Source organism: Cariama cristata, unplaced genomic scaffold (assembly GCF_000690535.1).
Source record: "Cariama cristata isolate BGI_N322 unplaced genomic scaffold, ASM69053v1 scaffold7924, whole genome shotgun sequence".
NCBI classification, from domain to species: domain Eukaryota; kingdom Metazoa; phylum Chordata; class Aves; order Cariamiformes; family Cariamidae; genus Cariama; species Cariama cristata.
Genome location: NW_009611238.1, coordinates 82,252 through 106,639, shown reverse-complemented (window position 1 = coordinate 106,639; position 24,388 = coordinate 82,252). Strand labels below are relative to the sequence as shown.

General features: G+C 40.9%; 1 protein-coding gene across 1 annotated transcript in view; it reads right to left on the bottom strand.

Moving 5' to 3' along the window:
• The window catches only part of NEGR1 (neuronal growth regulator 1), a gene marked incomplete at its 5' end in the record, with an annotated part of 107,430 nt that overhangs the window by 6,307 nt on the left and 76,735 nt on the right, over positions 1–24,388 (bottom strand). The window contains one exon of the mRNA XM_009698162.1: positions 24,275–24,316. Coding sequence (XP_009696464.1) covers positions 24,275–24,316 — 42 coding nt within the window. The remainder of the gene's footprint in view (positions 1–24,274; positions 24,317–24,388) is intronic.

The following is a 24,388-nucleotide window of genomic DNA, read 5'->3' as shown; positions in this document are numbered from 1 at the left end:
GTGGTGAATAGAAAGGAACAAAGTAATATTATATCACTATCTCTAATTAATACAAGAGATTAGGAAAAGTACTATGCTGAAACATGCAAACCAACATTTCCTAACACCAAGGACTGCATTAACCAGAAATAATTATAAGCTTTAATGCTGATGCCTTGTAGACAAAAGCATGGACCTCTTTAGGTTGTCTGAATAAGCAAGACTAATTCTCTTAAATGAATTAGGCAGGGATATGTTAATAAGCATTTCATGTAACTATATTCAGGTTAATGATTTATTATAGGAAAGCCTTAATAAGTAGGTTTTTATGCAACATCTAAAATATACAGAAAAGGAAGGAATAGACTAACTCAAGGTCAAAGCAGTAAGAAAAAAAAGATGAAAAAGACGGGGCTGTCAAAAATGTTTTTTTTTAAAAAGAAAAGATTGTAAGATAATGGGACTCTGAAGGCTCAGTTGAGTCCTACAGATAACATCTCTAAATATTGTTCCACTTGAAGTTAGTTGAGGATTTATGGCTTGGGAGGAGCAGGTTGACAGTCTATAAAAGACTGAATTAGAAAGCAATGGCTTGCGATAGGAGAGGTAATCTGCTTGGAGAGCACTAGAACAGGCTTACGAGCGTTTTGACCAAAGGAAAGTTTGTCAAGAAGAGAAGCCTCACTCTGTGCCTCGGAGGCCAGGCAGGATTGTAGAAAACTTGACCTTGGGAGAAAAAAAAAACTTAAAATCTTGTGTAAAAATGAATAAGCGAAGACACCGATTAGTTTAGTCTTATGCAAATGCAATCATCCTCAAGGCTAAGTGCCCGAGACAGGAAATTTGCAGTGATGGAAAATTCAGTACTGAAGTTAAATAGATAAATCTGAATAAGGAGGCCCTTTTGAAGTGTGTGCCAGATGGAGACTTTGATTAAACAGAGCTTTGACCATGATAATAACACTTGGAAAATGCTGATAATTTAAATAATGTTGAAATGCGTTTGGACCGCATCTGTGGTAACTGAGAGCTGGATGTGGTGACTCAGAAGGTCCTCTCCAGTCGGATGTTCCTCTGTTATTGGTATGAATCACAGAAATTCCTTTTGATGAGAGAGAAACGTACAGCGCTGCGCAGGCCAACATCGCCAGAACGCATTTGAAATGCAAAATGCTTATATTTTAAATAAAGGCATACATTTGCAAGAGACTATTTTATAAGTGATGTATGGTCAACATGTTTTGCTTATCCCAGCGAAGGAAGTCAAGTGAAGAAATCAGCGCAGAGCTATGCAGCCCCAGCTTTGGGAAAAGTGAAACACATTTTACGTGCTGGCTCACGGGGCACTGAAAAACGTTTTTGCTGGGTATAACCAACTGTTAGACAAGGCAGCTCAGCCCCACTGGACGTGTCCTCACCTGTATGCAGTGTTCATTTGTCTCCCCAGGCCTCGCTCATGAAACTGTAGGGACAAGGATTATGCCGGGAACAAGGGAGGAACGTGCAAGGGGATGCCACCTCCCTATAGCATCATCTACATCAAATTTATTATTATAGGGAGCAGCCAAACTGTGCCCTGCTAATGCCTGTGCAGCCATTCTCTGGGTCACTTGGGTGAAACTTTGGGCAGAATTTTGCTTTTGCATATTTTCTAGCCAGGAGTCACTTAGCACTACTGAGACAAATATATCTGAAAGTCCTTGAGAAAGGAGACGGAAAATATTGCAAAAGTTGTCCATAAGCTAACTCTGCCCAGGTGGATAAGGCAGAGCTGTAGAGGATAAAGCCAAAAACTGCAAGGTTTTTAAAAGAGTGGCTTTATCGTTCTCTGAAATGTGAGCGTTGGCAGAAAGATTTGGAAGATGAACCCCCCAATAGACCGATGGGATTGATAAGAGAGGGGTGTTGTCAGGTCCTGTTCATTGGCATTCACACAAGGCTGCTGTGAGATGCGGGAACTGTAAAACGAATGTCTTGTGCTGATTTGTTTCTTATTTCTAATTTAAATGAATACTGGAGCATTTTTTGAGTCTTAAAATAGGAATACGGAGAATAAAAGGTTATTGCTCTAACTAACTGGAGAAGCAAAAACCAACTATTTGTTGCACTAAAATATTAAAGCTTAGTATTTTAAATACTTGAGACAGATATGCCACCAGCAGTGTTTTAAAGTGAAAGATTATCCCAGTGTGTGTTTGCATGTATCTCTGTGTATGCACAGAAAAGAAGAAAGAAGCATTTCTTGTTTCAGTCATAAAGATCTCGGTTGTGATATGCTCTGTATCTATTTTGGAACTGGTTCTTGATACCGATTCTGACTGAGTTAAAATATAAAATATGATATTTACAGGACTAAAATGAAAGTCAGGCAATCAAAACATGATAACTAGCTCCGCCACCCAGCGTTGTAATTTCAGAATTGTGAGGATCTTTGCCTGGCAATTTGGGGTCCCTGGCTGTGGAAACAGAGGTCGAAGGAGGCATCAGAAGAGACACGGTTCCCTCCCTGCCCTCAGCAGTAGTCAGAGTCACCCTTCCCATCCCACCCACTCACACACCAACAAATAACTCATGCTAAATGTTGTAAACAGCGCAGTACTAATTTAAAACCAGCTAAAAATACACATGGTAATGTAAATTTTAAGTAAGATGATTTTTGCTTGCTTATTAATGTGATGGGGCATGCCAGACACATTTTGCAGTTGTTCAAACTAGACCTACTTACTGAACACTTAACAGCTGCATTTCATTAAGCTTATAGAGAAAGCAAAGCCATAACTGATGGAGGTTGTTAACTATATGCAAAAGGTTTTTAAGTATCTGACTTTCTGTTCTCAAATAACTCTATGGAACAAAGCATTTCCAAAGTCAGCAACTTCTCAAAAGAACTTAGTGCAGCCATCTCAATATATGTGGTTTGGAAGCATCCCCAGCCCCCTTAGGTTGACTCGCCAGCAGCGTGTTATCTTGCAAACAGAATTACTGCTTTTTCTAAGGAGAGCATCCCATGCTCAGGCTGAAGAAGATGCAGCTAAAGATCCATCCATCAATTCATCAGAGTTGCATTTGGAAATGCAGTCCTGGGACTGGGAAGAGCTTTGGTGGGCAGCAGCAAGGAGCAGCCACGCTCCGTGGGCGGTCACGGTGCCGAGGGGTCGTTGAATCGGGTCACCTCTCGGATTTTTGCCGTCTCCTGTTTGCTTTTCCCCAGTTTCACTGCCTTGAGACCTGCCTAGGCCAACCACCTCTCAGCAGCCTTTCATTCCTCTTTCAAAAACTGCGTTAAAAAATAGAACCCTAAAATTGTAGGATTTCTTTCCTAACACTCATTCCTCTTTCCTGTCAGCTTCCAAAAGCTAATGTTTTATTTTCCAAATTGTCATTGACTCTTCTCATAGAAATCCAGGTTTAAATCTGATTGTTATTGTTCACAGCAAAACATTTAATGCAAAAAAAAAAAGTGTTATTTTAGAGAAACAAAAACATCTCTAATTTTTCAACGGTGAGTAAATTTTCCAGTTACTTTATAGTTAAAAAAAATCACAGTAATTCGATAATATGTAAAGTTACAGATGGATTGGCAAAATTTGGGTAACTTAGTTGAGAGAGGGTAAGATAACCTTTTCATTCTAATTAAATGGATGCTATTGTTGAAGAGTATTTAAGATATCAGAAAAAAATCCTCTCCAAGATGGGAGGCACATGGATATCTTATACTGAGGCACAAGATGCTGATAACTCAAAAACCTTGATTGTGGACATTTTTACTTCATGTGCCAAAGGAATCACTGCGGTCCCTACTGTCAATGTGCGCTTTTTGAAGGAGTTCAGCATCTAATTATTAGTGATATGATAGTTAGAGACCTACAGAAGCTATTGACATTTTCTATTCAGTATACGTACACCCTTGAATTGCTAAAAAAGTGCTATAACCCAAACCACTGCATTTGAATACATTTGAATGCAAGCACTTTATGTTGCTACTGTTTTCACAATGAAAAGGTACTGTTAAAACTTTATTACCCAGGTGTGATTTGTTTCCAAACTTGCATTTTAAATTTTAGCATACGGTTGCCAATAGAAAAGTCCCCATTTACAGGCAATTATCACACCGTGGTACCTACCCCCCTGTAGTTACTGCTCACTCTAACGGCAAGGTCTTGCCGTTGTTCTTACTCAGTAGCGTTTGTAAGGGTGGGCTTTTCAGGGAGGGCAGGCACGCACTGTTTTTGTTACTTCATATTTCTGTGTTTACAATCAATTCAGGTAACATGAAAAATGGGCAATGGTGATTTGGAGAAACTCTTAACAATAGCAGCCCTAACACAAAAGCCTGTTTTGTAGGTAATCAGTGTAAATAATAGATCCCCCACGTGCTGCTGCCTATCGAGGTATTTCTTCAAGCGAATGTCTCTGGGTATCATAAAATCAGGAAAACAGCAGTACTCAGAGAAAGCAGGCTCACTCTAATCTTTCCGATAGTGCAGACATGCTTTGGTTACAGCTGCATAAACAAAACCAAATTTAAACCCTTACGCATTGTTGTACGGTATATCTTTAATGGAATTTCACTGAGACACAGATAAACTTGATCATATCAAATAAAAAACCCTTCCATTAAATAATGCAAAGGAAAAGAATACTTCTAATACATTAATGGGATAAATGAAGCAGGCACTGAACATAGAGTGCCTTAGTGTTTAACAGGATAAAATAGTACAGCCCTGACATACCCGGTTTGTACTGCAAGGAATATTTCACAATCCCAAGAAGTATTTATGAAGAAAATTACTGTGAGGGAATAGAATAAAATTTGGCTTTATGTGTCATCCTTTATATTCAAGTTATCTCAAATTTCTTTCGTACAGCTGAGAAGAGCAGTTGTACTGGAACAGATAGAGTATCTTTTAGGAACTTCAGAGCTGTGGATGTGTACCAGCCTCAGAGGGCTGAGAGAGCGTTTAGCGGACAGAGGTTATACCAGCCCCAGTCCTGGGATGAACCCGTGCTTAACCAGATCACCACCTCATCCCTGCGTTTAACCAGTAAAGGAGACAAGAGAAATCAGCCAAGCGCCTTGTCCAGAGAGTAAAGCAGAGGCGGCAATCGATGGCACTGCACAGACATCTCGCTGTCCATCAAAGCAGACTGAGCCTGAACATAGCTCTTCAGAAAAAAAAGCAGTGTGCACCGAGTCATTGACAATCGCAAACCATCTCCCCCAGGGCTTCTAGCACCGACCAGCAGTACAGGGACCATCCCAAGGTGACCCGAGCTGGGATTTTAACGCAAGAACCTCAGAGCTGGATGGGCTGTAATGAGAAGGAGCTGCATGCATTTCAGAGGGCAGATTAAAATTCAAAATAAACTTAGTGACTAAGAAAAATTTTTTGATCAGAAGAAAAAAAATTCAATTCAATAAGGCCAAAAAATTTCTGCTCTTTAACAAAAATAGCCAACTGCACGTGTACTGGAAGAACAAGAATTGACTCTGTGACGAGTCCTCAGAAAAGCACCTGTGATTACAGTGGATCGTCCACGCTCTCTCGCTATGAAAGGAGAAATATATTTCTGGGGTGCGTAAATAGAAGTGCAGCCAATGAAGTGGTGCTGCTGCTCTCCTTGGCGTGAGGGGGCTGTGTCTGGCGTGGATGGGTCGCTCCGGGAGATGCACGGACTGACGGAGGCAGCCCAGAGAAGAACAACGAGAACATCTCACCTGGGAGGAAAGCTTGGGACAGCAGGACAATTCAAAACCCGAGGGGGAGAGGGAGTCCTGATAACAGCAGTGGGATACACATAAAGATTGCCCCCGGAGAAGGTAAGGGAGTGATCTACTTGTGTCTGTACAGGTAGAATGAGACCAACAGGTCTGACCTGCAGCAGGTAGGACCCCGAATAGCTCTGAAGGCAAACTTAGCTCTGGGTTGCACGGAAAGGATGAGAAATCTGCATTGTCGCAGAGTTTTGAGAGCAGTGTGCAAATACCTGTTGAAAATAACAGTGGACACCACCTCTCTAGCCTATGGGAAGAGACCTTTATAGATGTTCTCTTTGGACCTTTAAAAAATAACAATCCAGGAATGCATCATAATCAGCAGTGACTGAAACCTTTGATTTCTTTCTGGAACCGGAGACGTAACAGGTTGCACCGGAGGAAAGGAGGGGTGGCTGATGGCAGAGCCAAAGCTCAGCCTGCAGCTCTTGGCGGCAGCTCCCCAGCCCACAGCACGGGCTGCAGCTCCATTTCTCCTAGGAACTGGCTCTCAGTGTTTTCCGATGGCTTCAGGACATGCCCGTTGTATGCAAACTGCGCAGAAAACTTTAAACAGATCTTTAATTCTCGTAGAAAAATGAACGCAGCTGTGGAACCTATAATTAGCGTATGCCTCTTGGCTTATCAAACCCGGCTCTGCTGTTGCATCGTGTCTTGTGATTTCCCTCATAAATATCTTAAGATCTATCTTAAAAGCAGTTACTTGTCTTCCACTGGGAGCAATCAGTGGAAGGTTTCTCTACATTTGCACTTCTGAATGAGCAGGAATTTTCTTATTCCCAGGATAAATTTATCTTTGGATGAGCTCTGTCTCTTCCCTGATCTCACTGCCCTGTTTCCACAGGAACCACTCGTGCATGGTTCTGCTTTGTTAGACTAAGCACCGTCTTCTGGTCTCCTTCCTCTTTCTCTTTGCATAATAGGAACAACAACAGATTCAAATATTTTACATAAACTTGCAGTTTTAACCCATTTCTTTTCGGGATCAGACCCTGAAGAGCTATAACTGTCGCTAATGTTCCCACATAAGAGCTATTAATAAGTTAAAGGGCACTGCTGTTTCTATGGCTTGAAATAAAACCCGACTTCCACTTTCTTTGAGTTTGCCAAACTTTCCTCCCCTTCTTTAGATGTGCTGAAAATAATTTACCCAAAGATTATTTTAAAAAAAAAGTAAAGATTTTTTTTTGACTATTATTTGGTATTTTATTGCAGCAGTAATCTCTTTGGTAAGGTTATCTTCAGTGACTCAGATAACTTTGCCTTCAAATGAAAGTTGTTACTTAGCCTAAAGACCAAGCAAAGAGCGCTCTCCGGAATCAGATCCACTCTACCTCTTTGGAGCATATGTGAGAAAAGTTGAATAAATGCAAACCTAGCATAGCTTGATAGTCAGAGTTATACGATCTACTACTATGTATTAATGAGCCAGAAACACTATCTAGGATTTCATGAGTAAAATAAGGCCTATTTAATAAAAACAGTCCAGGAAATGGTGAAAATTCCAGCTCAAAATTCTAACAGAAGTCAAAGGAGATCATCACATTGCCGTCTCCGCAGCTTGGTTACGCAGGCAAAGATACAAGGTTGTCTTCAGAAATGCAATCTGTTTCTAAGCACCTCTGGGCAAAACCCCCCCCAGAATTCCACCAGCGCTGGTCCCGCAAACCCGAAACTCTAGCTCATTGCAGATGTTTCCATTAATACTGTGCTTAGTAGGCTGGATCACATTTGCATAGTACTGAAATAAAAATTATAACATCTGTGTAATCTGGCTGATAGATAACATGGTGTTGCAATAAATAACACGGTGTTGCATCTTTTTGTTTAAATCGATGGGCCATTCTCTGTAATCACCCTCTTCCATCTCGTGATGCGCGCTGAGGGGCCTGACCTCCTGGTCATTGCCAGGAAAAAAAATAGAAAGAGGCAGCCTAGAGAAAATATCCTGAGTTTCATTATCAGGACATTTCTACAGACATCTGAAGCCTGCAGAATTTACTGGCTAAAGCATTAACTCCTTGAACTGAGAATTGGACACAACTGATTATTTTTTTCCATTGGATTTCAGAATTGCCACTGCTTTATAAAAGAAAGGCAACGCCTCGATACAGAGTTGTGTAAACTGGGTAGCACAATGTACAGCATCCTATTATCTATCAGCACAAAAATAATTTAATAACAAGTCTAGTCAGCAAAGCCAGGAAATGCAGCTACCTGGTCTGGTGGAGGTGTCCCTGTCCATGGCAGGGGGCTTGGAACGAGATGAGCTTTAAGGTCCCTTCCAACCAGACCGTTCTGTGACCCTATGATTGTACGCTCCCACGTACAAGAATGCTGTTCATTGCCCAGAGTAACATATTCTAGCTCTGATAGGAAAAGATATGGTAGAACATCATGACCTCAGATTTAAGATGTGCTCGTTATGCATCTGTAGGGAGGTACTGCATCACTGTGCACCAGAGTCCGAGTGGTCGGATGCAAGAATACTTCGCATTGTGTTTCTATGAGATGGTACGTGGTAACTGCAGACAGGATTGACAACTTCCCCTAGTCCAGCTTCCCATGAAAGACTGAACCACGTGGTCTTTCGAGGTCCCTTCCAACCTGGGCGATTTGATTCATCGTATTTCCCAAGATCTCAGTAAAGATATCCTAGTTCTGGGATGTACATGGACTCAGACACAATTTCTGAACAGGTACTGAATTGGGGCTATTCTTAATTATTGCATGTTTTAAACTGTTATCTAAAAGACAAATGTGCAACTCTCAAACTGTCCTTCTTGCCCCAGATTCGGTGAGAAAAACACTTTTTTATGAGTTTATGTATGGAAAACCTCAAAATCTGCAGAAAAGACAAAATAAGCTCTTCTGTTGAGAATGAACCATGAAATCACTTTTAGATGGTTTTCTAAATGATGTATCTACTGAAGCCCTCTATTTCTTTACAATGCTTCTTTAGAACTGATATCAGACCTAATTTCTACTGAGCTTATTTATGGGAAATCTTAGCATATTAGGTAAATGCAGGTCCCACGTACTGTAGGCTTACATGATGTGCATGGCTAATGAGCCCTGGAGCTACACTGCGGTGAGTAAATATGGATGTTACATTCATTTTCCAAGCTTTACTTCCAGAAAGATGACTTTGTAAATCTGCAGTGTGATGTACACAGTGTTTCTGAAGCACATATGTGTACTTTTCTGTTGTTGTCAGGCTTTCTGTTTGTCCATTTTTGAAGATTATTTTATATTTTCAAAAATGTATTACAGTGCTGTAGCATACATATTTTTCGTTAGTCAAAAAATGAAAAATTCTTACTTATTTTGCAGAAGTACTTGGCAGACAGATGCGCTTGCTAACGTGCTCGTAAGAGACATACCATAGCTTTCAACTACAGGTCTCACCAGAGTATCCCTCACCCTCTAAACCCCCTTCCCTCCTATGTATGTGCTCCACTCTGGGAGGCATGCTTCACCTGCTCTTGGCACAGTCGGGGTAAAGGAAACCACAAAGCTCTCTTGTATTTTTGAGTCTAAACCCTTGTCTGGAAGATGTGGACTAGCAACAACTGTAGAGATAGAGGGGGTAGCAATAGAAAGGGATCATTTTAAAGGAAACTTGTGGGCAAGGAACAAATAAATAATGCATTATTTCATTCTGTTTTGCAGTTTTCTGCTGATAGTGCTGGTTTCGGATGTGATGTGTTCAAGGCTGGGACTACCTCCTTACCTACATATCTATAGTACACATCTAGCCGTGATTTTGTTACCATCTGTAGCAATAGCAATCAACAAAAACCATCATCACTTGCTTAGCTTAAAATTAAATAGAAAAGAGTACACAAAGGATTAAGACATCGAGCCTAGAACAGGCTGACGCTGGGTTCTACATAGGAGTCCAAAATTAAACAGAGGAGAATGGGTCATGATCTTCCCCTGGACATGGGAAACACAGCCCTGGTTAAGAGGACACTGAGAATAAGAGTATAAGCATGCTAGAGAAAGCACTGGGACAAGCAAACCAGCTGCCCATTCCCGTTCCGCATCCCTGTGTTGTAGTACATAGCCCAGTTCTCATCTGTATCCCAAACCGTGAGGTCTGGAAAGGTTCTTCCGTGTAGAAGAACCAAGAAGAGCCAAGAACCGAGGCTCTCCACGACAGATAACCACACTCAGATTTCCACACAAAGTATGTAACTTTTGAGTCACCTGCAGAGGTTCAAGTTTGATAAATTTGCCCGATTCAGAAGTGTGATGCTGTAGGAAAACTATGGAGTTATAAAGTCAATTGCTGAGAAACACAGGTTGTTTTGAAAGTAGTATGCGCGGTGTGTGCTTTCGGGTACTTAAAGCACATAATTTTGGCAGCCTACAATAACTGCTTCTCTGACAATGTTGCCCTCATTTGTAAGTGTCACGTTTGAGAAAAGGAAAAGCATTTTTAATGTGACAGAAAAATTTGACTTGGGAGCTAATTACTTTAATTTGATAGAATTTTTGGCTCATCTGCATACTTGACAATTATTTACAACTTACATTGGTAATTAGAGGCTGAGTCTTGCGCTGAAATATTGTAAATAGCTTTGAAGAAGTGTGCTGATCCTTCTAACTTTTAGAGGAAATGAATTTATTAGTAGTTAATATGTAAAATATTTGTACTTCTGACCTTTTGTAAAACATTCTTTCTATATTTTAAATGATTGGTTGTCAGAATCATTTTCCTCAAAATGAAGTGTGACATTGTAAATAAGCTCTTGAATTAAGCAGCATATTAAATCTATGTATTCAGTGGCAACCCTTGATAGTTCTCATATATCATGAAGATTTTGTTGGTTCTGCTACATTGAGGCAATGTCATATAGCATTGTGAATGATAATTTTTTACACTGAACTTTACAGTTTCTGGACAGTTTCAACATCATTCTTCTGATCTTGACAAAGGATATTGAGTTAAGCAGGTTAGTACATGATTTCTTGCCTTTTTCTTTGATGACTGTGTATGAGAAAGGAACTTTTTTTGCTGGAGGAGCTGACAACCTTTAAATAAATCTTCCACTGAGGTGGTTGTCAGATGATTTCTAAAGATACGGTTTTTAGTCTGCTGATTTTCTTAAGCATTTCTTTGGGGTTTCTCCTGGTTGTATTTCTGCATAGTATGCGTATTGCTCTCGTTTTTATAGGTATATTAAGAAAAAAAACATAATCCGTGAAAGTCTACTGCTGAACTGCGCTAATAGCCTAGCAATTAATCATCAATAGCGCTTTTATTATAATAAGGTGATGGACGAAATAAATAACAAAAAGTTGAACTCTTTACTAATTCCAGAAGAGTTAAGTATAGTGCCACCTTAAATTATAACTGACCAGACCGGCATTATCTCTCGAGTTTGCCTTGTATGTCAATACCGCTTAATCTTGTTCTTTGTAATGGGGTACGTCTTAAATAGAAGGACACTGGATAAGTCATATACATAAAAGAGATCTACAGCTTTCTGGCATGTGAAATTCCTCTAACATATATTTTTATGAAACTACCAGCACATTATGTGCTCAGCAGCATAAATAAAAACGCGTGTTACCCTGGCAATTTTACATTTACTACATTAGTTAGTAAATGCAATGGCCACCCTTACTTTCCTATAATAAAAACTGCTGAGCCTTTTCATGAAAGATGATTGCAATTTCCACCAGCCTGTATATGCAATGAAAAAACATAACTCATCAAAATCTGAGCTATTTGCTCTTAAGATACAAGAGCGTTTTTCTTGAGCACTTGACGTGACATTAACTATTCATGAAACTTCAGAGTGTTCAAACACTGCCTAAGTAAAATTGTTACTACTTTTCAACTTGATTGAGATCTTTTCCGAACCAGACTCTACAGCAGCCAGCAAAAGGGCATTCCACACATAAGAAATGCGGAGAGTGTCCAGGTACTGTAGCTGTGAGCTATTGATTTGCTGAAACGTTGAGTTCCTCCTCCAAAATTGATTCATGATAACTGCCTCCATTTGGGTCAAACAGTATTTAACCGCTTGTAAATTTTAATTAAATGATTTGTCACTTTGAACATATAGTTTGTCATCTTGCAGCTAAAAGTGGTGTGTCTTTATCAGAGAACGGCTCAAGGGGAAGGCATCTATCTCCTCTGTTGCTTCGCCCCCCCACTGAGATAATTTGGCTGTTGCGCAGTACGCGAGGCTCCGTGAAACAGACTGTGCTTCCGATGAACAAGTCGATCATGCAAATTGTAAAAATACAATTTCTTCCTTTCATCATTAGCATATGCTCAACTTTCTGAGTATAACAAACCCTTTTCCCAGCAGCACTCAGCAAAACAGATTTTTTTTTTCCTTCCAACATTTTCCTTTTTCATGTACAAATAACACCTGTAGCTATTCTTACTCAGCTACCCACGTATCTGTTCTGTGCCTACAGTTATCCTTACTCGCAAGATCTTGATTCTAGGAGAAACTGAAGAGAAGCTTATAAACTGTGTGAATCCGTTGACTGACTCTAGAAACGATGGTTTATTTTAATTGTTTTTTGCGACTGTATAGCTCTTACCCTCTTTTCTGTGTGACTAGCTATGGACTCCTCATGTCCATGAATTTAAATAGGCCTTCCACATGTGCATGTTATACAACACTGATGTTAGTGTATGAATTTCATATACATCCTCTATCTGTGATGAGGTTTAATCTTTTGAGGCAGAGGGCCTTTTGCTTGTGCAGGGACACAAGCCGTTGCTTTAAAGCTGTGGCTTTAATTCTAGGGTCCACCATTTGTGAGCTAAGAGAACTTAACGAACATCACATAAAGTCCATCCACAAAATATACAGAAAGTGCGTATAATCCAATCAAGTATTTGTTACTTTTCATTAATGTGCAGATTTTCTTTTTCCCAAAGTACTTTCAGATTTCCACCCTTTAACCAAGGGTATTGTGTCAGAATATGCCGTTCAATTTATCTTTGTTTGCTGTTCCATATGATGAATTATTTGGGGTTTTTCTGATGAAGGATTGCAGCAGGAGCTGGCGTGGCTGTCGGGAGGGCTCTGAGTTTTTGCAGCTTCTTCCTGTGTGTGCAGGAGGGAGTGAAACCCCTCACCTCCAGAGCAGCTTTGCGTTGGATTTCTGCTGGGGCTCCCCAAATTGTGGGGCTGGTGGGGACCCCTTTGCAGAACCCCCCCACCCTCCCTGGCTGGGGCTGCTTCTCCTCTGCAGCTTTTACTGCTGGTGGAGGATTTTGCATCAGGAGGCTTTTCGTGCACCAGCCTTCCCCATACGCTTTTCAGCTTAATCCAGAGGATTTTGGACACATTATGGCTTGGCTTTGCATATGTTATTATGTGGAAGAGGAAAAAAAAAAAAAACAGTTAAGATTTTTCAAAGCTGACTGGGAGCTTTAGGCATGAAACTCCTGTTAAGACTCATGGCCTTGAAAATCTCTATCAATTAGGATAATATTTTGGTAGGGATAGGAGAGCAAAAAAAAAAAAAAAAGAAAGAGAAAGTGTTGGTACCTCTGTGGGAGGCCCCTTCCCAATTAATGCTGTTTAATGGCAGGGGATGAGTGCTTGAAGTGCATTATCCTCAGATGGCTCTCCCACTAGCTGCACCTTTTGAACACCTTCTGTTCTGCAGATGCTCAGTGTCACTGCCCTCTCCATCCCTTGCCTGGGGAGGACCACTGGTACTGACAGGAGGAGACACAACGTGGCTGCAAGTAAACATGCTGGTGAAGACTGAGTTAACTTCAACAGATGTGTTTTCTAAGCAATATGGGCAGGAAGGTTAGAGGGACCATTCAGGGAAGATGATCCAGCACTGCACTTTGCTGTGCAAGCTCGTGCTGCAAAGGGCCCCTCGACTGGAACAGCGTACTGACCCTGCTGCCGGTTGCCCGGTTGTTGTGTGGCTGAGGACACCTGCAAAAAGTCTCTTCTGCATCTTCTTTTCCATCTGCTTTCTCACCACCCTTGTGAAGTCAGGAATTCGGTCTCTTCAGCAGAAATACACTACACTCACCGTTAAAATGCATTTTGAAACAGAAAACAAAAAGCACCAAAACAAGGTTCGTTCTGATTCTTTTTACAAGGACTTTTACATGGACTTTTTTACAAGGACTTTTGACAAGGACTTTTGACAAGGACAGGCAGTGATAGGACAAGGGGCAATGGCTTTAAACTGGAAGAGGGAAGATTTAGATGAGATGTTAAGAAGAAATTCTTCAGTGGGAGGGTGGTGAGGCAGTGGCAGAGGTTGCCCAGAGAAGCTGTGGCTGCCCCATCCCTGGCAGTGTTCAAGGCCAGGTTGGATGGGGCTGTGAGCAACCTGGTCTGGTGGGAGGTGTCCCTGCCCATGGCAGGGGGTTGGAATGAGGTGGGCTTTGAGGTCCCTTCCAACCAAACCATTCTGTGATTTTTATCATTTTATGATTCTCAGCAACCACCTTGTAGATGAGCTGTGGCTCAGCTCTTCTTAGTGTAGTGCTGTGTTTGTGGGGTACAATCAAATAAACATGACATTGTGTGTGTCCCTCTGCTCAGGAGAAAGCAGCACACACAGACTGTCAGAAACATTTCCCAACCAGGCAATGGGCAATTTATTTCCACCATTGATTTTGGCTCAAAATCAGGATTTAGAAAGACAAGACAGAAAACAGTACGTGGCACTTGGCAGGAATGTTAGCAACTTTCAAAGTACTTACGGATGTCATATTCTTAAAAAAATAGTAACAGAAGGGGAAACGATATATATTCCCCTCCGGGTAGTAGGTAAAATTTGGCAGTCAGTGATGAAAGCTTTTCACATTTCCCTTTTTCTAACCTCTCTGGGAATTGTTTTGAGTGTATACTCTACGTCATGCCTGTCTAAAGAGCTGTGCTTTTGGGAAGGCAGAGATGGACTTGGATGTCTTTAAAACCACCTCTGATAGTCTGTGAAACACATGGGAGAAAGATACCTTTTGCTCCAAAAGCAATTAATTTTTTTTCCTAGTTTGTACTTTGTATAACCCTTAACTACTAAAATCCTTCAAGTTTCTGCAAAAGGAACTTTCTGAATAACTGAATGAGACCTGGATAGTGTTAATCTGCACTTAACAGGGTAGGATTTCTACATCTTTGTAAAATGCAGCTCCTTCTTCATTTAAAATGAAACGCTAAATGGGACTGTACATTGCGGGAGAGGAGGACGTTGGAGACTGTAGGTACAGAAACCTAACAAACGACATCTTAGGCATTACCTGTTCCTGAAATGTCTCGATAACCAGAGTGCTGTGCTTTGACAATTTACTGCAGACTATTCAAATTACTTGCTGTTTTCCTATTATAAAATCCATAGCCCGTTCTTTCAAGTGAACATACTCTTGAGCTTTCAAAACCGAGTTCTCTGAATTGCCTCAGTTTGGCAGAAAACTCATTCAGTGTAGTTTTATATACTGTGCTTGTTGAATAAGGAGGCTGAATGGTAGGCAATCATTTCTGTTGCAATCAGAGATATTAAGAAGGATAAGTTCTATCAATTTTTTTTTTTTTCAAAGTCAAAAAGATGCATCCCTGCTATTGTGGAATATGATTGAGAGAGTAATGCAAGCTGAGTTGTGTACCTCTAAAAAGAGAAGGACGTACAAAAGATGTCAAGGTCAATCATTTCGTGTCAGTGTTTGGAATGACGGGCATCACTGAATATCCCAGCATCACCCAACATCACCGATCACAATGTGGTACAATATGGAGGCAGGTGGGTGGGAGGGAGCAGGCTGCCACTCATCCGTTGGGTTACTCTTCTGCTGCCTAAAGCCTACAGCTTTTTCTTATGGAAAAGTCTGACTCAGCAGCTGAAAAATGGTAAAATATTTTGCAAAACTTTCATCTTAATTAAAACTGTGTTTAAAACTTTAACCAGATGGCTCCACAGTTTTTTGTGGCACTGTAAAATTCAGAGGCTCAGTTAAAATCTGGACTTAATAAAAATCATGCACAGGAACAAGTGCCCAAGCAGAGGAACAACTACAAAGTGAATTTTCCTTGTAAACCTTAATGGATTAATGGAGTAGCATACAGAAAATTGGGCCTGAGCTCATAATGTGTTTTCTTCCACTTACATAGTGTGTCCTAAATAGATGTGAGTTTCATATGAGGACTTGCTGCTCAGAGATACAAACTTCTGGTCCTGCTACACTTGCATTGAGAATTGCCCTATGTCCTTGACAAGCAGTTGTTTATTTTGAAATTTTGGTATTCAGGTCACAAATTCTCGTTAGCAGCTGGGCCTGGAAGAAAGCAAAGGTCACAGTGTCGCAGGACACTGTGCAAATGGCTTGAGTCTATAATATAACGTATATAGCCTAGACTCTGAGCTCTGGTCCAGCTCTGAGCAAACCATCTTTGTTTTATTCATCGCTCTCAACTCCACAAGTGAATGACCTTTGTCTGCTCATAGTCAAAGTCCATTTAAGCCACCCTGAATGTTCAGGGGCTGCTGCATTGCCCTCACTGCTGTATTTGTGCCTTCAAATGCATTTCCTTGCTGGGGAATGTCTGGCTCCAATTGCACAAAAGCAGGCTAAAACCACGATGGCACCGCTCCTAGGCGTGGTGACAACTCATGATAAAACAGTATTTGTTTAATTGTTCAGAGCTGCTGTGGAAACCTTTTAGGACCACGCTTTTTGAAGGACATGGGCTTGGCCCAACTATCATGTTTTTACCTACAAATTTTGGTTCTATTTTCTTTAACCTAGAAGAGACTATTGGAAGAAAAACGCGTCATACAGTCTTTCTTGGGCTGCCTGATGGCATGCTCATCTGGAAAGTTTAAAGAAGGACCAAAACTAGTTTAAAATCCAGTTTGGTAGACTGGGCATTGCGACTGGTATATAATAAGGAAAAGACAAAGATGCAAAGATGCGCCTTTAAACCTTAGGTTCAGAATAAGGAAATGGCTGATCCTGTGTTATCTCTGGATGTTGGTTTTCATTCCTAGCTGGAGATATTGCTGGCAACGACATCGAAATGTCCATGTTGCATAGATACTCTAGATGCAGCTGGCGAGAAACTGACATTTCCATTTGGTGAGAAATTCAGACAGTGAAAAGACAAGAAAAGAAGTGTTGCCTGGAATGAGATGGGTAGCCTGGAAGGAAGCCAATATTTTTTTTCCACTCAAAACTCAACAGGCTTTTATTTGAATTTCTTTAAAACTGACATATTCATGGAGATTTCAAATAGGCATTTTCTGACAAGTTCCCTATTCCCCTAAGCCTTCCCTCCCTTAACAACCCAAGTTTGTCAGATCCTTTCCAACCAGCTGTAGCTGTAGGCTCTTTTATATTCTGTGCAGAGATGGGACCCTCCCTGAAGTTATAGATACACAGTTATATATACATTTTAAATTTCTGCACATGGCTACGCATCTCATCTAGATGGATATATGCATATTTATTCCTGTAAGAAATACTGTAGTCAGCCAATTCTGGCTGATAAAACCTTCACATAAAACATACCCTTATGTGATAAATAAAAACAAAGACTGCTCTCTTTCTGCTAATGAATCACATTCTGGAATCTCCTGCTTCTCTTTTCTCATCAGAACATGTCCATATATGCACCATCTTTTAGAGCAGCTTTACCGCGCCTTGCAGTGTGGCAGGCTGGAAGATTTGCACCGTGCATTTTTCTTGCCCTGTGACAGCTGGCGCAGGACTGCAGACTGGCCCTGCATCCACGACATGCTACCCTGCTGCAAGAGCACAGCGACGCGCGGCTTTGGGCACATTTCAGATCAGCCTGAATGGGGTTGCACTTACTGTGTTACAAGCTATGGATGCAAACATCTGGTTTCCCGGCATACTTTGGGAGCGTAGCCCTAATTCACGTCTGTAGACGTAGAACAAAATTTAGATATACGGATCACTACCCCAGCCCGCCTTCAGAGCACACATGTCCAGCCCGTACATCTCTGCACCATCCCGGGGAGTCCATCCCCTGCCAGGTTTCCCCCGCCGCCTGTACAGCATCGGGTACCACCACGGAACAGAGATGGGGAGACGTCTCAAGGACGTGGGCTGAGATGGTCATGCATTTTGTCTCTATTAAGAGTTAATAAACAGATGCCAGAGCTATAAAGAAAAATATCTATCTTTTAAAAATCGATTAAAAATCCATTAACTGTGGGAAGTTAGCGCTGTGCTGAAAAGAGCTTGCCCCATGTCTCAGAGATGTGCTGGTTCCCATGCTGTAGTTCCTACACAGTATACACTTATATACAACAAATGCTGATGCCGTTTACAATAACATGAAAGAATTTGTATAACGGTAAACCACCACCACCAACGACACAGATCCCTTGGAGCCGAGAAATTCCGTACAGCGGTGAGCATCCCCTGGAAATGCGGAGGAGCCTTGGGCTCAGACTGCCGAGCAAGCCCGCGCGATGCGGCCCACCACTCGGCACCAGAACCGCTCGGGAAGGATAAAGGCTCAACAACAGCGAGTAAGCTGAGCATCTCTGTCCGCCTTCCACATCCTCTACCCTTTTCATAGACTACAGAAATTATTTCACAGCTGTCCCTGCACTGCTTTCCTGGCATTTCTTAAGAGCACTTCTTGGTTAAAATGTGAAATTTCAGCAAATTGATCAATGTAGTAAATTCTGAAATATCCAAGCCTTCTCATTTCTCTGTGAAGCCCTGGATTTTGTTGGTTAAACAAATGGGTGAGTGTCAGAGCAGCTTCTCCTCTTAAGTAAGTGGGTTTCTCATATTTGTGGAAAAACTCATGAATATTGAAATCTCCCATGACAGAAAGCATGTAGGCAATACAGTATCTTGCATTTTACATACTGGTTTAGAGAGCAGGAATCAATGGACTAAAAATGACCTATTTCTAATCCTATTTTTCAGCTGATAGAAAGTAGCTCTTTTGATATTAAATGATGCAACTATTAAGCAAGCAGTGGATAATATCATTTACTGTGTTCAAACAGTCTTCTGAAATGATGCAGACTTTAACTATTGCAGAATGTCACTGAGCACACACTGTGAGTTATTTGAAACTGGCATTTTACTTAAACAGAAACATTTACCTAATTCCACAGATTTTACTTTGAGGATGCAGTTTTCACAAAATGATTCAGAAACATAAAGATCACTTGTTTGTAACAGCAGATGAATATTATGCTTTAAAGGCAGTTATTGCCCATAGTGCATCCTTTATATAATTCTAAGTGTTCCTGGTTTAAGAACCTGCCTTGCTCTGCTGCGTGTTCCTACAGTAATACATTACAAAATGGATAAAGTGTGCAGATGCATAATGTTGAATATATAGAATATATAAATATATAGAATATATAAACAATTTTTTTCTGACAGAGAGAACTATGCTGGAATTTCACATCTGCCTGGAGTTCTGAAATGCAACAGAAATATCCATAATATGTTACGAACATAAAGCTTTAAAATAATTAACAAATAAGATGAGTATATTGATCTTTCTTTCTTTAGAAACTGTTTACCTGTTTGATGCCAACCTCCTCATAGCAAGTCTTGGTAACCTTATATACGCTTTTATATCTGTTAACTGGGAGACATGAACCTATGGTGTTCTTCTACTAGGTGTTGGAGGGTGATTCAACCATCAAATGAAGGAGATGGAGGGCAGTCTGGGAGACCTTGCCCTCCTTCCCAGGGTGGGATTATTTGGGAGGCAGTGAAGTGGCAACGAGAGTCAACAGCTCTTTGAAAAAACAGACATCTCTTTCTAATGTGATTTAGAAGTTAAACTTGCAGTGATCCAGGGTCTGTTATCCTAGATCTTGATCGTCTTTTCATACTTGTTTAGTTTTTCTGGAAGAAATTCCACAAACTGGGAAAATAAAAAAAACAGTTTGAGTGTTGCCTGATGAAGATGAACGACTGGCTGTTTCTCAAGGCTGGTCATCCTCTTGTGCCTCAGGGTTCATCTCTACTCCAGTATTGGCTGTACCAATGTGTCTCCTGCCCACATGCGCAAATCTCTAGCTCAAGGTACATGGTGTTTTCATCACATAAAGACAAAATTAATGGCAAGAAAGAACACCATAAATTCTGAGATCCAGAATCCAACCCTGTAGTTTTCCTTACGCAAGTAGTTTATTGATTAAAATGGGAATTGCAATGGCATATGAAGACAAAAAATGGAGGGGTTGACATGTTTCCTATGAAACAGAGCCTGCTTGAGATTAGGTATTATTTGGTATTCTGGCATATTAAACTTATTAGCTATGCAGTAAGGCAGATCAGGGAGAAGTAACTGAAGTTCAAGAAGTTGTCCAACCTGCCCGGAGGGCTCATTTAAACATATGCTTTTATTCCTGAGAAAATTAAATAAGTCCTTCTCTCTCCAACTCCAGTTTTTATGAAAGTGCCTCATAACATGTGAAATCATTAATTAAAGAAGATTCCTCAATTATTCTCTCTGACCTGTCACTGTTACTTATTTAGTCAGCGTTAAGAATTCAGCAGCATCTTCAAAGGCTTTTCGAGACACCACCTGTGAGCTAATTATGCTAAAGGATGAAAGATTTGTAAGTAACTACAGCTCCTGGCAGTGGCTGACAAAATAGATACCAACTGTGGCCCCAATTTTTTAACTTTTGCAGCTAATTCTACATGCTTTAAGCGTTGTCACTTAAAATTGAGAAAGTAAACTCCCAAATGTAAAAAGGGGCTCTAGCAGAGGAATGCACAAGTACATCACTACAGCTCTCAAACACAGTGTTGGGTTTGCATTAGTTATAGATGCTTTAAAAGCTTTTTCTCCAATTGTTTGGTATTGTAAGGAACCCTTAAGGATTTTTTTTTTTAAATCAAAATGTTTTTTATAGGTAATCATTGAAAGACATTTTGAGGATGTTGTCACATGGCTTATGAACATCTAGAAAATGTCACAAAACTTCTGTGCTGAAATTTTACACATGCATCTTATAAATAATTTTTAACACTAGAAGGTCAAAAAAGATGACGAGAGTAATTATACTGAATACAAGAAGAAAAAATGGTGAGATGAGAGGTCTTTTGTATGTGCCAGTTTCAATACTGACAGGGTTTGCACACTCTAAGAAGAGTAGAAAACGTTGGAGCCTCATCATCAGTGCCTGTTTAGACGGGAGTTATTAATATTATCCTTTGGCTAAGTAGTGCTTAAGCAACACTGAGAAAATAGGTGGCTGGTAAGAAAAGTGACCTGGAGGACTCAGAGGCAGTAGCAACTCCGCGTTTAAGCATCCTAAGACGGCAGTGACATTTTCTTTTCACACTACTCCTTCCATACACAAAAATACATATGCATATACTTATAATCACTAATTACAATGAGAAGAATTTTCAAAGATGTTTTGAGAATAGTGTCATTACTGTGTATTCAGGGTTGAACTAAAATCTCAACAGAAGGTGGTTTCAAGATCTTCAGGTTTACTACAGATTGTTCACTTTCTACAGAAAGTAACGTCCTAGTTTGGGCTTTAAGAAAGATCCTGGAAAACTCTACCAGTGCTGAGAATGTTGAACATCCTGTCAGTCATTTGCCTTGATTTATGGGAGATCCTTGGCCTGCAATTCTCCCTTATCTGTCTGCACTTAAATATTGACTTGGTTTTGTGTTTGTTTTTTTTTTTTTTCATAACTTTTGGCTTGATATTGGAACACTGGAGAAGGATCTGTCTCCTTGCAGCAGTAAAACCTTCTCCAGGAAAAACATCCATTGAAGCTGCAATGAAGTGAAGTTGCAAATGACAGCAATAATTAACCAACTAGCTGCAAAGCCTAGATTAAGTAAGAAGGAGGCTGATGCTCTGCATTCTGACTGATGCAAGACACGAGATAAAAGGAGTTTCTACAGGAGTATCCAGTTTTGTATTCCTGTCATTGCACGAGGGAAAGCAGGGCAAACAAACAGACATCCAATGGGCACTGCTGGCTAAAACCTCCTGGGCTGACTTTAAACAAAGCCACAAATATTATTTTACTGTCATGAGCAGCTATGAACAAATAAACCAAGTTTTCTGCCATGATCTCCCACCCTAACCTACTGTCTTCTCTGCTGATACTGCAGCACACGGGGAACTCAGTTTCTGACACTCTGGAAAGTTTGTAATTACCTCCGCAGCTGTATAACTTCGTAGCAATAGTGATGGTATTATCCAGCTATTTACCAGACTAAAATTAGAGAAGTAGAGGGACTATCACAGCACTATTTAGATATGTAAGGCAAACAGAACATTTGAATGGCAATGCCACTGCTGATACCAGTGCTGACTTCCAGGAGGAAGGATTCAATCCTAAATTTTTATCTATTTTGAAAGCTTTTCTTTTAAAAAAAAAAAAAGGTTCCTGTTGTCGTTCAGGGGAACAGATGTTGTTTTTCATCTGCAAACTGACCTCAGTGTCCTTTCCTCAGTCATTTAAAGTTGGATTAGCTCATGTAGTTTCATATCTCTTTCAACTTTAGCTTCTATTTTTTTTCCTTTGTTGTGTCCAAAGGCTTTCATATTGCAATTCCATACTGTACTTTGGGAAAAGACCTCTCTCTTTAACACTGTGCACTCAGAATTAAGGCAGGGATAATTATTCATTTCCATTCCCCCATCTCCATCCTGCTCCCAAAAAATACATATAATTTTGCTCATTTGTTATACATTTCTGCAGACAGCAAGAATTCAAACACATCTCAAAAGCTATATTACTTGAATATCAATTTTTTAAAGTGGGAAAAGACTGCTTCTGTGTTGTAGTGCTTACCTATGGAGATTAAAAACCGAAATGTTACTAGAGTCCATTCCAGCCGTAATCAAACAGCATAAACCATCGTTCCCTGAACAGAGTTTGGAATAGTATCACGCTAAGGGGACTTTTCAACCAATTACAAAACCCAGCGTTAAACGACACACAGACTGAGGTTCTCCTATCACTACTTTGCACACTGCCGTATCATCTGAGACTCTTTTCTTCTTCCTGCCTTCAGTTAGCTACAAAAATAACTTCTTAACTTATTTTCAACCGCTTGGTAGTCCAAAGCAACTGTGAAAAATCACAAGGATAGGAACTTTTATTACAAACACTATCAGCTTTTTGCACGTTAAGTCCATCCCTCCCCTCCTGCTCTTGTGTTTTGGGATGAACGGTGGTCATTCATAAATTGCCCAGTTGCTTTCGTGAGCGGCTTTGCCCTGCAGACGCAGTAGGTCCTCTGCACGTAAGAGAGACCGAGTGCTTTGGAAAACTGGCTGCCGAAGGAGGGCACACGGGAAGGCAGACAGGCGATCTGCAAGCATCTCCGCAGAGGACACCAGAGATTGCCCTTCCTAAGCTCTTTAATTAAAAGCATCGAAGATTTATACACTTGTCTTTCTAGTCCTGTAAATTCTAAGGTGGGTGGATCAGTCTGCTGCCTAGTTTTTCTTTTGTAACTCTCTATTTAATCTGCATTTTTAGCTGGGGACTAGATTACCTCAATCGCGGTGCCTTTCTGGTACAGTCTTTCTAATCTTTTTGTCTTAATTTGGAATCAAAAGTATGCGTCGTGTCCATTTTGCCAGAGGAAAATTCTCCTTCTGTTTGTCTCCCAGATGATCCTGATAACGCTTCCCAGGCTCCTCCTTGGAGGAGACCCAAGCATTGCACATCTTACCACACTGTGCACAGGGAAATGATATCAACCTGCTGGGTCTGACACTGTAACTGCGTCCTGGGGAAGCTGTTTAACGTAGAGCAATGGGAGCTAGAGCATGGTACGTGGGATGTGCGACTTACCCCTTCCAAACCCTTTGGGAAGTGGTTGGGAATATTGCTACAGGCTGACCTGAAGCCATCTTTTAAGAAGCTCTGGGCAGGGCAGCCCCGGTTCGATAGCCTGCACCAGGTTGAGCATCTCCACGGAGGGTATCCTGCTGGGGAGCAGCAAGGGAAACCCCCGAGAAAAAGGGGAGTCACCACGGAGGGTCAGGACCTCTGACCACCTGCCAAGCCGAAGGGCAGGCTTTTCAGCTCTCCAGGAACACCTTCTGGCACCCTAAAATGAGGAGAACCTCTCAACGGGGTCTTAGATCCATCCTATGAGCCATTCAGTGATGAGAGACAGCAAGAAATTTGTAAACCACAGACCAACGTTCACGTTTACAGCAACACCAGAGAAGAGTCAGGTTATCACAAAGAGAAAACACAGTAATTGCACCGCGCGGCTGCATTGCCCTGTGTGCGTCCACTGCATCACCCTGGGGCGGAGGATGGATGGGAGAAAAACACAGATGCGGGGAGAGGTTTTCTCAGAAGGGGAAATTTAAGAAGAGGACAACAAATGAAGCCTGGAGGGAAGACAAACCAATGGATGCACAAAGACAGGAAGGAGACAGTCCAGCACTACCACAACAAAGCTGCCCATAATCAATTCCAGTTATTGATATGGCAATGCATCGGTTATGAGTCCCTGAGAAAAAGTACCCAGACATACTTCGTGAATGTATGTGGATACTGACCTGGGCTTGAGACAGGACTAGAGGTAGTAGGCTCAATAATTTCTACAAAAAGGGAAAAGGAAAAAAAAAAAAAAGAGAACATTTGGGAGTTAATCACACATGGAAGACAAATAC